The sequence below is a fragment of the Eretmochelys imbricata genome, chromosome 3 (assembly GCF_965152235.1).
Source record: "Eretmochelys imbricata isolate rEreImb1 chromosome 3, rEreImb1.hap1, whole genome shotgun sequence".
Classification (NCBI taxonomy): Eukaryota; Metazoa; Chordata; order Testudines; family Cheloniidae; genus Eretmochelys; species Eretmochelys imbricata.
The window spans coordinates 135,884,235-135,900,080 of NC_135574.1; the positions used below are offsets into that span (position 1 = coordinate 135,884,235).

A 15,846-nucleotide genomic window follows, 5' to 3' on the forward strand; every position below is an offset into this window, starting at 1 on the left:
ACAACACCTGATAGTCATTTTGACAGTCATGTACTACAATAAAATTGACTTGCCTGTGGGATCTAATGTACCCTTTACATCAATGGTTCTCAAAGCCGGTCCGCCAGTTGTGCAGGGAAAGCCCCTGACGGGCCGGGCTGGTTTGTTTACCTGCCACGTCCTCAGGTTTGGCCGATTGTGGCTCCCACTGGCCGCGGTTTTCAGCTCCAGGCCAATGGGGGCTGCGGGAAGCGGCGCTGGCCGAGGCATGTGCTGGCATGTCCTTCCCGCAGCCCCCATTGGCCTGGAGCAGTGAACCGCGGTCAGTGGGAGCCGCAATCAACCGAACGTGAGGACGCGGCAGGTAAACAAACCCGCCCGGCCCGCCAGGGGCTTTTCCTGAACAAGCGGCAGTCCGACTTTGAGAACCACTGATTTAGATGTTATGATGGTAACATTTGGCCTCTTGATCCATCAGTTTATTCAGTAGCTTTCGGTCAATAGGAGACACTGTTTAGTCAGTATTATCTGAAATTGAGAGGAAATAATAGGATTACTATCGTTATTGTTATTATACTAGTGCTGTGTTTTCCTTGTATGCTCCTTGGTAGCTCTCGGCAAATATAAGTAGGCCCAGCTTTGACATTTTATATATAACATTTTATTTGTGTAATGGCAGAAAGTTGATGTTCTCTGATATCTGTTAAATGGATTTTTCTGTTACTGTGTTAGTAGTAATAACCATGTAGCAGATTCTCTCTTTGAGAAGATTATAGTTTATAATAAAAGTAAGGATGATACTGAACTAGCTCTGAGTATATTCAGAAAAAAATATGTGTGTATAAATAACAATGAGCATTTGTGAATTCACAGGCAGCGCTCAGCCTTAGGAGAATGTTTGGCTGCTTTTGCTGGTGCCTTCCCTGTGGCCTTTTTGGAAACTCATCTGAACAAACATAATACCTACTCTATCTACAACACCAAGTCTTCAAGAGACAGAGCAGGTATATCCAGACCCACGCAGGCAGGCATTTTAACATCTGGATTTCACACACAATTGTGGTTGTCTTACTCACTGCATATTTACATGCATTTTCTATTACAACAATCCTCCCTTTCATTTACTGATCTGTTTATATTCATTTGCTAGATGGTAGGTTAAATCTTGCAAAACTCAATTTTTTCATTCCTTTTTGAGCTGCCCAGTGTTGCATATGGAGATATTATTATTATTTTGGAATTAACTTGCCAAACTAGTTCCTCCTCATTCTGATCACGTTGATACATTGCAACACAGAAGCTATTTGTATTGTATATAAATAAGTGGTTTTATATAAGGTTTATTTTATATGGCAAATCAGGTAGAGATTTTAATACAGCCTACTATCATGTAATAAAATGGCATATCCTAATGAACAGTTTTATTTCCTCATCTCTCATTTTCAGCCTCAACTCTTACTTCCATCTCTGGGACTTACCCGTATCTTTAATTGGGACTAAATATTATGATACACTGTATGCCCTTAACAAGTAAATACTTAGGATAGCATGACATAAATTGTTTGCTATGGTGTATTCTGTATTTTAAGTGTAGGAAATACCACAGCAAAGGCAAATATAAATAAGTAAACATTTGTTAGTGTAGAGCCCCCTTCAGAGGGCTATTTAATAAAAACATAATTGGGGAATTAAAGCTGTGCCTTATGCTGTTCCTATTGCAAATATTTTAGAGGTTCTGTTGATTAACTTGTATTATTTCAAACTACCATGGGTGAAATTAAAAACTGGACAGCTACCTTTCATAGTAGTAGAATATAGTTTTATTTTGTTATTTCTCATTCTAAATATAATGCATACTACAAATATTGCAAAATGAAAAACACTATGCTATAGTATACAACAATTACTTAATGGCATCTTATGTATAACTTCAGCCATTCAATTTTAAAAGAAGAGCAACTGATTCATTCTTCTATAGAGCTACAGTAGTCTATCTGGCAAATGTCAGTGTCTACATTAATAGGTAATATGTTCTGGTAATTTTAGTACATCCACACTAGCCTATACTATCTCTTGTGGAAAGAAATATCCTTTTATTAATAGTAATAATAATAATTTGAATATACTTTTATTGAGGATTTCAGAATGCTTTCCAAACTTCAATTAAGCAAGCATTAATGCAGCTCTGTGAACAAATATGTATGATGTATTCAGTATTAAAATGAGACGTAGCCTGATTTTGAAAAACAGCCCAGAGTATAGGCAGATACAAACAGTTTGGCTCCAACTTCAGTACTGGCACTAATCTTACTACACAAGTTGACACTTCCATTGAAGCTAATGTATAACTCTCTACTCAGTTCCATAAAAGCACTCTTTCTTTGTATCGCAAGCTTTATCTGCCAGATGGACATGCTGTGAAAGAGAAAATAAAAGTAGAATGGAAAAACATTTGGATATAAATATTTTATATGTGTTTTCTCTTTGTGATACATTTTATTTTTATTATTTTCTAGCTCTCAATTTGCCAATCAGTGTAGAAGAGGTTTGTCCAAAAATTCCTTCCCTGGAGAAGTTAATGGAAGAAATTGTGGAATTGGCAGAGTCTGGTATTCGTTACACACAAATGCCACATATAATGGAAGTGATATTGCCTATGCTGTGTAGCTACATGTCACACTGGTGGGAACATGGACCAGAAAACAATCCCGACAAGGCTGAAATGTGCTGCACAGCCTTGACCTCAGAGCACATGAACACTCTGTTGGGTAACATACTGAAAATCATCTATAACAACCTGGGTATTGATGAGGGAGCCTGGATGAAGAGATTAGCAGGTAAGATTTAAAGATATGAATAATTTGGGTCTGATTCTTCTGTCTCCTACATCAGTTCACATTGATGTCAATAGATTTACTGTATATTTACCCCACTTGAAGTTGGAGGAGAATCAAGCCCATATTCTACAGCCTCTTTGAATAATATAAAGTCTAATTAAATGAGACAATAAAACAGCAGTTCTTTGAAAGAGAGATACTATATCTTAAAATAATTGGTATATATCATGTTGAACTTCATAATAAACCATGGCCATCACTGCATTGTAATATGCCATTTACTGAACGAAAAGAATTATATTTGTGCCACCATTTATCTATACGTACAGAAGGCAGTTGCGTGCTATTACAAAATCTGGTTCTTGAAGTGTTGTCATTAGGCTTTATGACTAACACCCTATCACCATTCCACAGGGTCTGTTCTGCGCCCCAGTTTCTAATTAGTTCCTTGGGAGTATGACCCCTTTAGTGTGCTTTGGCCCCAAGGATGCATACAGTTCCACAGAGGCAGGCCTGTGGCCTCCAAGAATCCAGAACTGAGCCTTCAGGCACCCACAAACTGTATCTGTCTCTATGGTTCCCTGCAGCGAGTCCAGCCAAAGCCAGACTCCTGCAGAACGCTTGTGCTGTGCCCCTTCAGGGTGCAGTGCTCTTAGTGATTATTTGCAGCGACTCCAGTCAGCCTTTTCCAAACAAAGCAACAATTTATTTATCACCTGATGTACAGAATCTGGAAGTCCTTAGGTTAGGGTAGAGAGGCAAAGGTTAAGAGTTCAGCATGGCCAATGCTAGGCCAGGACTCCCTTGAGCCATGCTGCCAGCAAAGCTATCTAGGCTCTCTCTCAGTCTCAGCTCCTAGCCCCATGTGTGTGTGTTCCTGTGTCTCTCCAAAGGCCAGCTCTTAACCCAGCCACCTGACTCCTTTCCCCTTTGTTCTCCAGCTGGAGCCTTTGCTCTGCTTCTCTATGCAGAGATATGGGAGGGAATCTCCTTCTTCTTGGCTGTTGGTTGCTAAATGTGAATGTCTTGGCCATTGGGGTTCCCATTCTCTTTCTGGATCCTCCATTGATATGGGTTGGTTTCAGCCAATCCTTTAATGACCCATTCATATCACCCTAACAGTTGCATGACTCAACACCTCATATCCTCTGTTTTGCCCCATGGACAGCTTTTTACACTCCATGCATAGCAATGCAAAGCACAGGGAAACTGAGGCACTCATAGGAATCATAAAAATATTATCAGAATTTCCACTTCAGCACACACTCCTTTGAGATGGGTGGCAGTTCAAAGCTCACTTTTAGGCTTTTTTTTTTTTTTTTTTTTTTTTTTTAAAGAAAGATGATACTACATTGGGTCTTATTCAAAATCACAAAGGTGAAAGGCTGAAAACACAGCTGATTTGTTGATTTGTCACCCTGTAAAACTTTCTCTCCTCCCTGGAAAAGTCACTTTTGCCCTCTGATTCAATTTCACATGAGTTTTCAATGCTTACTGTCTTCTTTCTGTTGTTTTTGATGCTTATGTTTTTGTTAACATCCAGGACTGGAACCCCATTTTGATAGTCACTGTAAAACAACATAGGCAAACATGTTCCCTGCCGCAAATGGCCTCACTGAAGTCCGTGCAGAGCTCCCATTGACTTTAAATGGGACCAGGATTTCACCCTAGTTCTTTAAAATAAAATACACGAGAAAAAAGGTAAAGGTTTTAGATTACGCTTTGTGGTCAAGTGTTTATTATAGTATTGATTTGCCTTAAATAGTGTTTTCCCAGCCTATCATAAGCAAAGTGAAGCCCCAGCTCTTAAAGACCCACTTCCTGCCACTGATGGATAAGTTGAAGAAAAAAGCAGCAATGGTTGTATCAGATGAAGACCATCTAAGAGCAGAAGGCAGAGGTGACATGTCTGAGGCTGAACTGCTTATCCTAGATGAGTTCACCATTTTGGCACGGGACCTCTATGCCTTCTACCCTTTGTTGATTAGATTTGTGGACTATAACAGGTACGTGGAAAGAAACAACTTAGTGAATCCTTTCAAAACCTAGTTATGTTTCTTGATACTTCATTTTGTGTCTTAATTATGTTCTACACTGAATTTAAATAACTTTTCTTCACACAATCAATTTTAAAGTGAAATTAATGGTACCTTATTGCAGACTTAATTCAATTTTAGGGAAGGGATTTGGAGCAAAATCACAAAAAATAATTTCCCATTGCATTTTACCTGGTGACATAGACCCAGGCCAGTTGGGTACAGCAGAGTAGCAGAAGGCAGATATACTGGCCACTGGATTAACTGTTTTCTGTTCCCTGACGACCAGAGCAGGGGCTGCTCCAGGCTAATGAGAACACCTGACTCCAATTAACCTACAAAGAGTCAGGTCAGGCCATTAAGCTAATGTGACCACCTAACTCCAATTAAGGCCCCTCTGATACTACAAAAGGGCTCACTCCAGTCAGGCAGAGGAGAGCCAGGGAGCCAGATGAGAGGAAGTGCGGCTGAAGGGCTGGTTAACGAAGACACCCTCAAGTCATTGGTGAGGGAGCCCTAAGGTAAGGGTGAAGAAGGGAGAAGCAGGAGAGCTGTGGGGAAGTGGCCCAGGGAAATTTGGCAACTCTGGCAGTGAAAGGTTGGCTGCCAACAGTTGCTACCATTAGGGTCCCTGGGTTGGAACCCGGAGTAGATGGCAGGCCCGGGTTCCCCCCAACCCACAATTACAGAACCACCTCCTGGGAGTGGGATACAGGCCCCTGTCAGGACAGAAGGCTAAACTGTTTTGGTATAAGGCCGTAGGAGCAACAGAGACTGTGGGAATTCTCTCACCAACCTACTTGCTGGCTTATGATGAAATGGGCTCAGTAGACTATATCCCTGGCCCTAGAGAGAGAAGGGCTACATGGAGGGTTGCAGTGAGCCTCTGAAGCTAGCCTAAACCGCCTGGAAGCGCGGGACGCACGGGGACAAGGTCGGAGCTCTGCCACAACTGGTGTAAGTAGTGGGATTGTGATTGTTCACAGCATGGCAGAACAAAGAGATTTTTTTTAAAAAAAAAGTGTACTAGGGTTTTTGGTTTGGGGTTTTTGTTTGTACCACAATGGAGGAGGTGGTGAGAGCGCTGGTGCAAGCCACGGCGGCCCAGCAGGAGGCCACCCGGGCTCAGGCAATGGCACAACAGGAGTCCATGAGGCTACAGCAGAAACCAACCAATTATTAATGAGCCAGGCAACCCAATATCGAGCCCTCCTGCGCGAGATAATGGACCAGCTCAAGATCCTCACCACCCAGGCCTGGGGGTCCAATGGGACCCAAACCCTGAGGGCAACCGGTTGTTTGCCAAAGATGACAGCAGAGGATGATGTAGAGGCATATCTCCTCTCATATCTCCTCATCCTCTGAGGTCTGCTCAGCATGAGGCCTGGCCCCAGGAGCAGAGAGGCCCAGAAGGCCTACTTTGATCTGCCCACCGAGGACACCGCTGACTATTCCCAGCTGAGGGCAGAGATCCTAGCACGATCGGGGTGACGGCAGCGGTACAGGCCCAGAGGTTCCAGGAGTGGAAATACAGGGAGAATAAACCTCCGAGGTCCCAACTATTCAACCTCATACACTTCGCCTGGAAGTGGCTATGGCCCAAGGCATGCAGCCCAGAGGAGATTTTGGAGACTTTGGTAATGGACCATTACATGCAGGGACTGCCGCCAGATCTCCGCAAATGGGTATGCCAGAATGATCCATCCACCTACGACGAAATGATCACATTGGTGGAAAGACGGATGACAGACAGGGAGTTGACCCAACTCCCCAAGGAAGGCCCTTACGAAGCAAACACTTGACCCTGACCCTGGCGGGTCGGGTAGCCAAATCCCCAGGGAGTCCTAGGTGGAAAAAGAGGGGGACCAAAAACAAGCTGGGAACCCAGAAGGAAGGAAAAGCCCTGAGTGGGGGGGACCCTGGGAATAAACCCCTAACCCACGTGATAGGGGAGTGACTAGAAGTAATTATAAGTGTTACAGGTGCTGGGAGTTGGGGCACATAGCGGCCCAGTGCCCTAATGTCTAGAGTCCACGCAGTGTAACCTGGGGGATGGGTTAGACCCATGCAGCCTACTCAATATTGTAGGGGTTGCAGTCACCCCACATAAATATACAAGGCAGGTAAAGTTGAATGGGGTAGAAACTATGGCACTCGTAGACTCGGGGAGTGCTATCACCCTAATTTCTGGTAAATTAGTGAAGTGCAGCCAGTTAATACAGGGTAAGCATACGGGGGTAACCCATGTCCATGGGACTGTTAGTTGCTACCGCATCATACCAGTGAAAATTGAAATTCAGGGAAATGTCACTGGGGTGAAAGCAGGGTAGTCCCAAACCTCCCATACCCTGTGCTCATAGGTAGAGATTTCCCCAGGTTTGGAAACTTGCTCCCACAGGAGGAATTGGAGGGAGAGGAGCTCCCCGAACTTCAGGAGGCTTCTGCGGCAGAATGTCACCTCCCATTTTTTGTGGAAATTTCCCAGGAGCTATTCCCTGTCCCGGGGAAAGGCAGGAAGACCAAGAGAGAAAGAAGGGCGGCCAAGGCTTTCGGTACCCAAATCCTGATACAAAGACACCAGTATGTGCTTGTCATCCTAGACTATGCAACCAGGTACCCAGAAGCTGTCCCCTTATGAAACACAGCTTCCAAGAGCATTGACAAAGAATTAGTGGCAGTCTTTGCCTGGTAGGGCTACCAAAAGAAATCCTCACAGACCAGGGAACACCATTCATGTCCAAGTTGATGAAGGACCTCTGTTCCCTGCTACATGTCCAGACCCTGCGGACCTCAGTTTACCATCCACAAACCGATGGTCTGGTGGAAAGATTTAACCGGACCCTCAAGGCCATGATAAGAAAGGTGGTAAGCAAGGATGGGAAAGATTGGGACAACCTACTACTGTACCTCATGTTCGCCATCCATGAGGTCCCCCAAGCTTCCACTGGATTCCATAACGCAACCTCCGAGGCATCCTGGACATAGCCAAGGAAATTTGGGAGAAGAAACCAGGTGAGGGGAAGAACGTAATAGATCATGTGCTACGGATGAGGGACCGGATAGCCCGGATCACTCCCATAGTGAGGGAGCACCTAGAGAAGGACCAAGAGGCCCAGAGAACCTACTACAACCGTCAAGCCAAGGTTCATCAGTTTCAACCTGGTGACTGAGTAATGCTACTGGTACCCATGGCCAAAAATAAGCTGTTGGCTGAGTGGCAAGGGCCCTATGAAATAGTTGAACCCGGAGGGGAAGTAAATTACAAGGTGTGACAACCGGGACGTTGAAAACTAGAGCAGATATACCACGTCAGCCTTCTGAAACCCTGGCATGCGCGAGAGGCATGCACAGTAGTTTGAGAAGAGCTGGACCCAAAAATCCTGAACAGGTGAGGGTGTCTTCTGATCTAACGACTGCCCAGAAGAAAGAGATAACTGAGATGATCACCCAATATCAAGATGTATTCTCAGCAAAGCCGGGTCGCACAACCGGGACATATCACCACATCATCACAAACCCTGGGGCCGGAGTAACTATGAGGCCCTACCAGGTGCCAGCAGCCAAATGGGAGGAAATAAAAGTGGAAGTCAGGAAAATGCTGGAGATGGGGATCATAGAAGAATCCCACAGTCAGTGATCCGGCCCAATAGTGTTGGTGCCCAAACCTGATGGCACCACGAGGTTCTGCAATGACTTCCGTCGACTAAACGAGATATCCCAGTTTGATGCCTACCTTATACCCCACATACATGAACTAGTGGACCATCTGGGGAATGCCCAGTACTTGGCAACCCTAGACTTGACTAAGAGGTACTGGCAGATTCCCCTAGCCGAAGATGCAAAGGAAAAGAGGGCGTTTTCTACACCAGAGGGTCTCTTCCAATATACGGTCCTCTCTTTTGGACTACCTGGGGCCCCAGCTACCTTTTAGCGCCTCATGGACAAGTTATTACGCCCCCATGCCAGTTATGCTGCGGCCTACTTGGATGATGTGGTGATTCATACCCCAGACTGGGAGACCCACTTGGAAAAAGTGGGGGCAGTCCTTGATACCTTCAGGCAAGCTGGCCTTACGGTGAACCGTGTTAAGTGCACCGTAGGGTTCACGGAGGCCAAATACCTTGGCTACGTGGTAGGAAAAGGTCTGGTAAAACCCCAACTGAATAAATTAGAGGCCATCTAAAATTGACCACGGCTGAGTCATCAGAAGCAGGTCCGAGCATTCCTAGGGGTGGTGGGGATTTACCGATGTTTCATCCATCATTTTGCCACAAGGGCAAGTCCCCTAACGGACTTAGTGAAGGCCTGTGGTCCTGATCCAGTCAGATGGTCCGATGCAGCGGAGAAGGCATCCGCGGACCTACGGACTGCCCTCTGCAGTAACCCGGTATTGATAGCCCCAGATTTCACCAAGGAATTCATCCTACAGACAGTTGCATCCGAGGTGGGGTTAGGGGCCGTCCTGTCGCAGATGGTTGGGGAAGAGGGACACCCAATTCTCTACCTCAGTAGGAAACTCCTTCCGAGGGAACAAAAATACGCAGTGGTAGAGAGAGAGTGCCTTGCCGTAAAATGGGCCATGGAAACGTTGCGTTATTACCTGCTGGGGCGCTGATTTATCCTTCTGACCGACCATGCCCCTCTTCAATGGATGCAATGGAACAAGGAAAGGAACACAAGGTTAACCAGGTGGTTCTTATCCCTCCAACCTTTCCAGTTACGCATACAGCACAGAGCAGGGAGTCGCCATGGCAACGCCGATGGCTTATCATGCATACGCTATCTGGCATCCCAAGCTGCCCAACCCCTTGGTGTTGAGCAGGGGGGAGGGATATGTGATAGACCCAGGGCAGTTCGGTACAGCAGAGTAGCAGAAGGCAGATATACTAGCCACTGGATTAATGGTTTTCTGTTCCCTGAGTGACCAGAGCAGGGGCTGCTCCAGGCTAATGAGAACACCTGACTCCGATTAACCTACAAAGAGTCAGGTCAGGCCATTAAGCTAATGTGACCACCTAACCCTAATTAAGGCCCCTCTAATACTATAAAAGGGCTCACGCCAGTCAGGCAGAGGAGAGCCAGGGAGCCAGATGAGAGGAAGTGCGGCTGAAGGGCTGGTTAATGAAGACACCCTCAAGTCATAGGTAAGGGTGAAGAAGGGAGAAACAGGAGAGCGGTGGGGAAGTGGCCCAGGGAAATGTAGCAACTCTGGCAGTGAAAGGTTGGCTGCCAACAGCTGCTACCATTAGGGTCCCTGGGCTGGAACCCGGAGTAGATGGCAGGCCCGGGTCCCCCCCAACCCACCACTACAGAACTACCTCCTGGGAGGGGGATACAGGCCCCTGTCAGGACAGGAGGCTAAACTGTTTTGGTATAAGGCCGTAGGAGCAACAGAGACTGTGGGAATTCTCCCACCAACCTACTTGCTAGCTTATGATGAAAAGGGCTCACTAGACTGTATCCCTGGCCCTAGAGAGAGAAGGGCTACATGGAGGGTTGCAGTGAGCTTCTGAAGCTAGCCTAAACCGCCTGGAAGTGTGGGACCCACGGGGACAAGGTCGGAGCCTGCCACATTGATATTGTGGGAAAACTGTATTCAGATGTTGAAGTAGGGCATCAAAAGACCACTTTAGCATAAATTAAAACACATGCACATAACGTTCTGCTTTTTTCCTGATGATGTCATGTAAAAATTGATTTCAAAGCGAAATGTTAAAATTGCATTATCCAAGCCAGAAAGGATCATCGCCAAGTTTTTTTTTTTCCTTCTTGTTATCTAATTTTAGGGCAAAATGGCTGAAAGAACCCAACTCAGAAGCAGAGGAATTGTTCCGCATGGTGGCTGAAGTATTCATTTACTGGTCAAAATCCCACGTAAGTAAATTCTTACAATTTCTATTTTACTGTGGTTTTCTTGGCAGATAGGTCAGTTATTTAACTAACAGCAATGTCCATCCCTTGAGAAGGAGGTGCAAGTTGTGTGTTACCCCCTGCCCACGTCAATTTCCTTTTTCTTTTTTTTCTTTAACGGTATTCCAATTGCTTTAACCATATGACACAAAAAGGATAGATATATAGTGGAATGCAATATAGCTCTACTGATGCGTCAGTCAAACAGTAAATCAGTTTATTGGATCATACAGCTGGGTGCGTCGTTCAAGCAAAACTGGTTGTGGGGGAAGTATCATGGGATAATTTGTAACAATCCCACAGTGTGTGGGGAAGCTGGTTCTGATTGCCTGACTTGAGGTTTCCTTTTTCAGCGTTCCAAGATAGACTCAAACGCAATTTATCCTCCTTGCTTATAAATCACCATTGACACATTTTTTTCTGGCCGTGAGGATGGATCATACTTTCTCTGTTGAGGCTGGCATTATTGTCTCCCCATTAATCAGATAGCAGTGCTTCATCATGAGGAGTTTGCCATTCTCTTTTTCTTGTAAGATGCTAAACATGTCATCCCTTGTAGCCAGTCTGTTCCACTTGAGAGCTGCAAGGGCTATGAGTAGTCCTAATTTGGGTCTCCGGTTTGCCACCAGTAATAATGATCTTTGAATGGTTGCATCGGAAAACGTACTCAATGATGGAGAGGAGTCTGTGGACAAGGAGTCTGTTAATTTCCTGCCACTCCTGAAGTTCTGTGAAGTTGAAGAAATACAGTCGTGTCTTGTAGTTCTGACAATATGTATTTCTTCACGAGAACTCATATTTCTTTCATAAGGCTCCTGTACAGATGGTCATTACTGAGTTCTTGCCACCAGCCTTATATTTTTATTCCCCCTGAACTCCCTTCTTTGTCTGAATATGTAGCTAATCAATCAGTTTAAATTGATGTAACTCACCACAAAATGATAAAATCTACCCACCACAGCTGGATATCCAGCCTCCTTCAATCTATAGGCATGGTTATGATACAATGTATGTAACCGAAGAATCCTCGATGAGACTGGCACACATGAAATTCAGAAGTTCTTTGAAGAAAGTGTGTAACTTTACTTCCACTGACTTAACACTGCATTGCAGATTTCTGTTTCTTTAACAGAGTTTAAAGGAAAGCATTTCACTTATTTTGCCATTTCAGTAACTGCTCTGTATGAGAAGGTGTCTCACTGAAGTCAATGGGAGTTCTGTGCACAGAGCAGACAGACAAATAGCTCAGCATGTTTTAAATCAGGGTTCTGCTTTAAAAAGTCACTGTAAAAGACGTCCTGGCATTCCATGTTTGCCTCTTGGGGTATGTCTGCACTGCAGCTAGACACTCGCAGCTGGCCTGTGTCAGCTGAGTTGGGCTTGCAGGGCTCAGGCTGCAGGGCTGTTTAATTGCTGTGTAGGTGTTTGGGCTCAGCTGGAGCTTGGGCTCTAGGGCGGATTCCAGAGCTCAGGCTGCAGCTTGAGCTGGAACGTCTACACTGCAATTAAACAGCCCTGCAGCCCAAGCCATGTAAGCCCGAGCCAGCTGGCACAAACCAGCCATGGGTGCCTAATTGCAGTATAAACATATCTTTGGTGACTTCTAGCTGAAGTTTGCTAAATTGCAAGTTAGGAGATTTCCTCTTAATGCCATTCCTGCAAAACTTGTCCTGGGATCTCAACCTGGGTTTTTTCTGGCTTGTACACCAGCAACAAAGATTGTGCATTAAGAATTAAGCTATGGACTTCACTGATGATACGTGCTTTAGAATAGAATGCAGCTCACGATGTGTGCAAGAGTAAAAAGCAGTAAAACTACTAACAGAAAACTGCCAATAAGATGAGACTGAACACTCACAGGGAATAGGTGAGCGAAGAAGTGTTATCTTTACATAAATTGCTTTTACCACTATAACCACAGACCAGCAAGTCTGAGTGATAGTATTGTAGCATTTCTGTACTTAGAAGTATTTTACCTAACATTATCTATGAAGCCCACCAGGCACAACCTAACTACCTGTTCAACAATTAGGTGCTGATTCAGCAAAACATATAAGTATGTTAATAACTTTAAGCATGCCAGTTAAAAGGGATTGCTCACATGCTAAAATTTACACACATATTTAAGTGCTTTGCTGGATCAGAATTTTAGATAGTGGTACTCGAGTGATGCTCACTGTAGAAAAACCTAAGATAGACAGAATTACCAATATGATAATATCTAGGCAATTATTTTTTATCTAATTGTGATGCAGTTTGCATTTTATGCCATTTCACTATGCAAATGTGAGGAAACAATCATTTATCTAATATAATTAATATTTGAAATGGAAACTGGATAAGTTTACGCTTTATTATAATCTGTCAGAGTTTTCAAATGCAAAGACTTTTGATTGAATTTAGAAAGTTTGTTTGCCTGTAGGTAAGCAGTGGAGTTCAGCAAAGTCATTGTCATCAGTAATTGATTTTATGCCTTGGAGGTTTGCGTCAAAGTTTAGCTAGGTTAGCTTATTATTTTGTTATGTGGAAAATCATTTAAGGTGTGCAAACTGAACAGCATATTTTGTAAAATCTTTTTATTGTCAATGACAATATTTGATGTAAAACAAACGAAAATAGCTAAGGTAAAATATATAGAAGTTTTGTTGTAGTATTTTATAGTGCTTAATCAAGTGTACGTGATTTTTTTCAATATGAACGCTTTCTAATATTTTAATTCAAGACGTGTAATTACTAGAATTGGTTGGGAAATTTTCAATGAAAACATTTTTTGTTGGAAAATGCCAATTTGTAAAAACTGAAACTTTTCACAAAGATGCGAGTTCTGAATCAAGAAGAAGGGACTTGAACCTGGGTGTCTCATATTTCGGGGGATCAGTCTAATGAGACAATTCAATTAACAGTAGGATACCAAGGGAGGAAAAATCACTTTTGTGGTGGTAATGAGAGTGGCCTATTTCAAACAGTTGACAAGAAGGTGTGAGTAACAGTAGTGGGAAATTAGTATGGGGGAAATTAGGTTTAGGTTTTGTAATGATCCAATGACCAGCATTCCCAGCTATCTTTGAGACACCACTGACTTCCTGAGGAAACTACAATCCTTTGGTGATCTTCCAGAAAATACCATCCTAGCCACTATGGATGTAGAAGCTCTCTACACAAACATCCCATACAAAGATGGACTACAAGCTGTCAGGAATAGCATTACCAATACTATCATGGCAAACCTGGTGGCTGAACTTTGTGACTTTGTCCTCACCCACAACTATTTCAGATTTGGGGACAATTTATACCTTCAAGTTAGCGGGACTTCTATGGGTACCCGCATGGCCCCACAGTATACCTACATTTTTATGGCTGACTTAGGAGACGAGAGCTGAGGAAGCGTTGTTCTAACACCCCTACTCTACTTGTGCTACACTGATGACATCTTCATCATCTGGACCCATGGGAAGGAGGCCCTTGAGGAATTCCACCAGGATGTCAACAATTTCCACCGCACCATCAACCTCAGCCTGGACCAGTCCACACAAGAGATCCACTTCCTAGACACTACAGTGCTAATAAACTATGGTCACATAAACACTACCCTATACCGGAAACCTACTGACCGCTATACTTACCTACATGCCTCCCGCTTTCATCCAGACCACACCACACGATCCATTGTCTACAGCCAAGCTCTAAGATACAACCGCATTTGCTCCAATCCCTCCAACAGAGACAAACACCTACAGGATCTCTATCAAGCATTCTTAAAACTATAGTACCCACCTGCTGAAGTGAAGAAACAGATTGACAGAGCCCAGAAGTCACCTACTACAGGACAGGCCCAACAAAGAAAGTAACAGAACGCCACTAGCCGTTACCTGCAGCCCCCAACTAAAACCTCTCCAGCGCATCATGAAGGATCTACAACCTATCCTGAAGGACGATCCCTCACTCTCACAGACCTTGGGAGACAGGCCAGTACTCGCTTACAGATAGCCCCCCAACCTGAAGCAAATGCTCACCAGCAACCACACAACAAAAACACCAGCCCAGGAACCAAGCCCTGCAACAAACCCCAGTGCCAACTCTGTCCACATATCTATTCAAGGGACACCTTCATAGGACCTAACCACATCAGCCACACCATCAGGGGCTCGTTCCCCTGCACATCTATCAATGTGATATATGCCATCATGTGCCAGCAATGCCCCTCTGCCATGTACATTGGCCAAACCGGACAGTCTCTACACAAAAGAATAAATAGACACAAATCTGACATCAGGAATTGTAACATTCAAAAAACCAATAGGAGAACACTTCAATCTCCCTGGTCACTCATAACAGACCTAAAAGTGCAGAACTGGAATTAATTTGCAAACTGGACACCATCAAATTAGGCCTGAATAAAGACTGGGAGTGGGTGGGTCATTACAAAAGCTAAACCTAATTTCCCGCATACTAATTTCCCCCTACTGTTACTCGCACCTTCTTGTCAACTGTTTGAAATGGGCCACTCTCATTATCACTACAAAAGTGATTTTTCCTCCCTTGTTATCTTACTGTTAATTGAATTGTCCCATTAGACTGACCTCCCACTTGGTAAGGCAACTCCCATCCTTTCATGTGCTGTGTATTTATACCTGCTACTGTATTTTCCACTCCATGCATCTGATGAAGTGGGTTCTAGCCCATGAAAGCTTATGCCCAAATAAATTTGTTAGTCTCTAAGGTGCCACAAGGACTCCTCAATCTTTTTGCTGTTACAGACTAACACAGCTACCACTCTGAAACCTGTCATATTTCAGGGTTGTGCCATAACCACTCGGCTGTCTTTCTTGCTCTGTTTTTCCAAAGGGTCTTGGTGTTGTCCTGTTGTAGAACAAAAGCAAATGTTGAAACCTGAAACATTTTCACAAAATACTCCTGTTTTCCAGCCAGCCCTAGTAATGACATTGTATTTTTAGATCTTTCTACAATATTCCTATCTATATATTTCAAATATGTCATATAATTAGAGCTCAGAGAATAAAGAGAACAATTTTGTGAATACTCTCACAAACTTTAAAATGAATTTGCTTTGGCGGTGCTTGCAT

The 15,846-nt window shown here is 44.0% G+C and overlaps 1 protein-coding gene across 1 annotated transcript in view; it reads left to right on the forward strand.

The window, feature by feature from the left end:
* RYR2 (ryanodine receptor 2) overlaps positions 1 to 15,846 on the forward strand; it is a 743,716-nt gene that overhangs the window by 573,470 nt on the left and 154,400 nt on the right. Inside the window, exons 71-74 of the mRNA XM_077812173.1 lie at positions 853 to 983; positions 2,496 to 2,816; positions 4,582 to 4,822; positions 10,639 to 10,726. Of these exons, the coding sequence (XP_077668299.1) occupies positions 853 to 983; positions 2,496 to 2,816; positions 4,582 to 4,822; positions 10,639 to 10,726 (781 nt within the window). The remainder of the gene's footprint in view (positions 1 to 852; positions 984 to 2,495; positions 2,817 to 4,581; positions 4,823 to 10,638; positions 10,727 to 15,846) is intronic.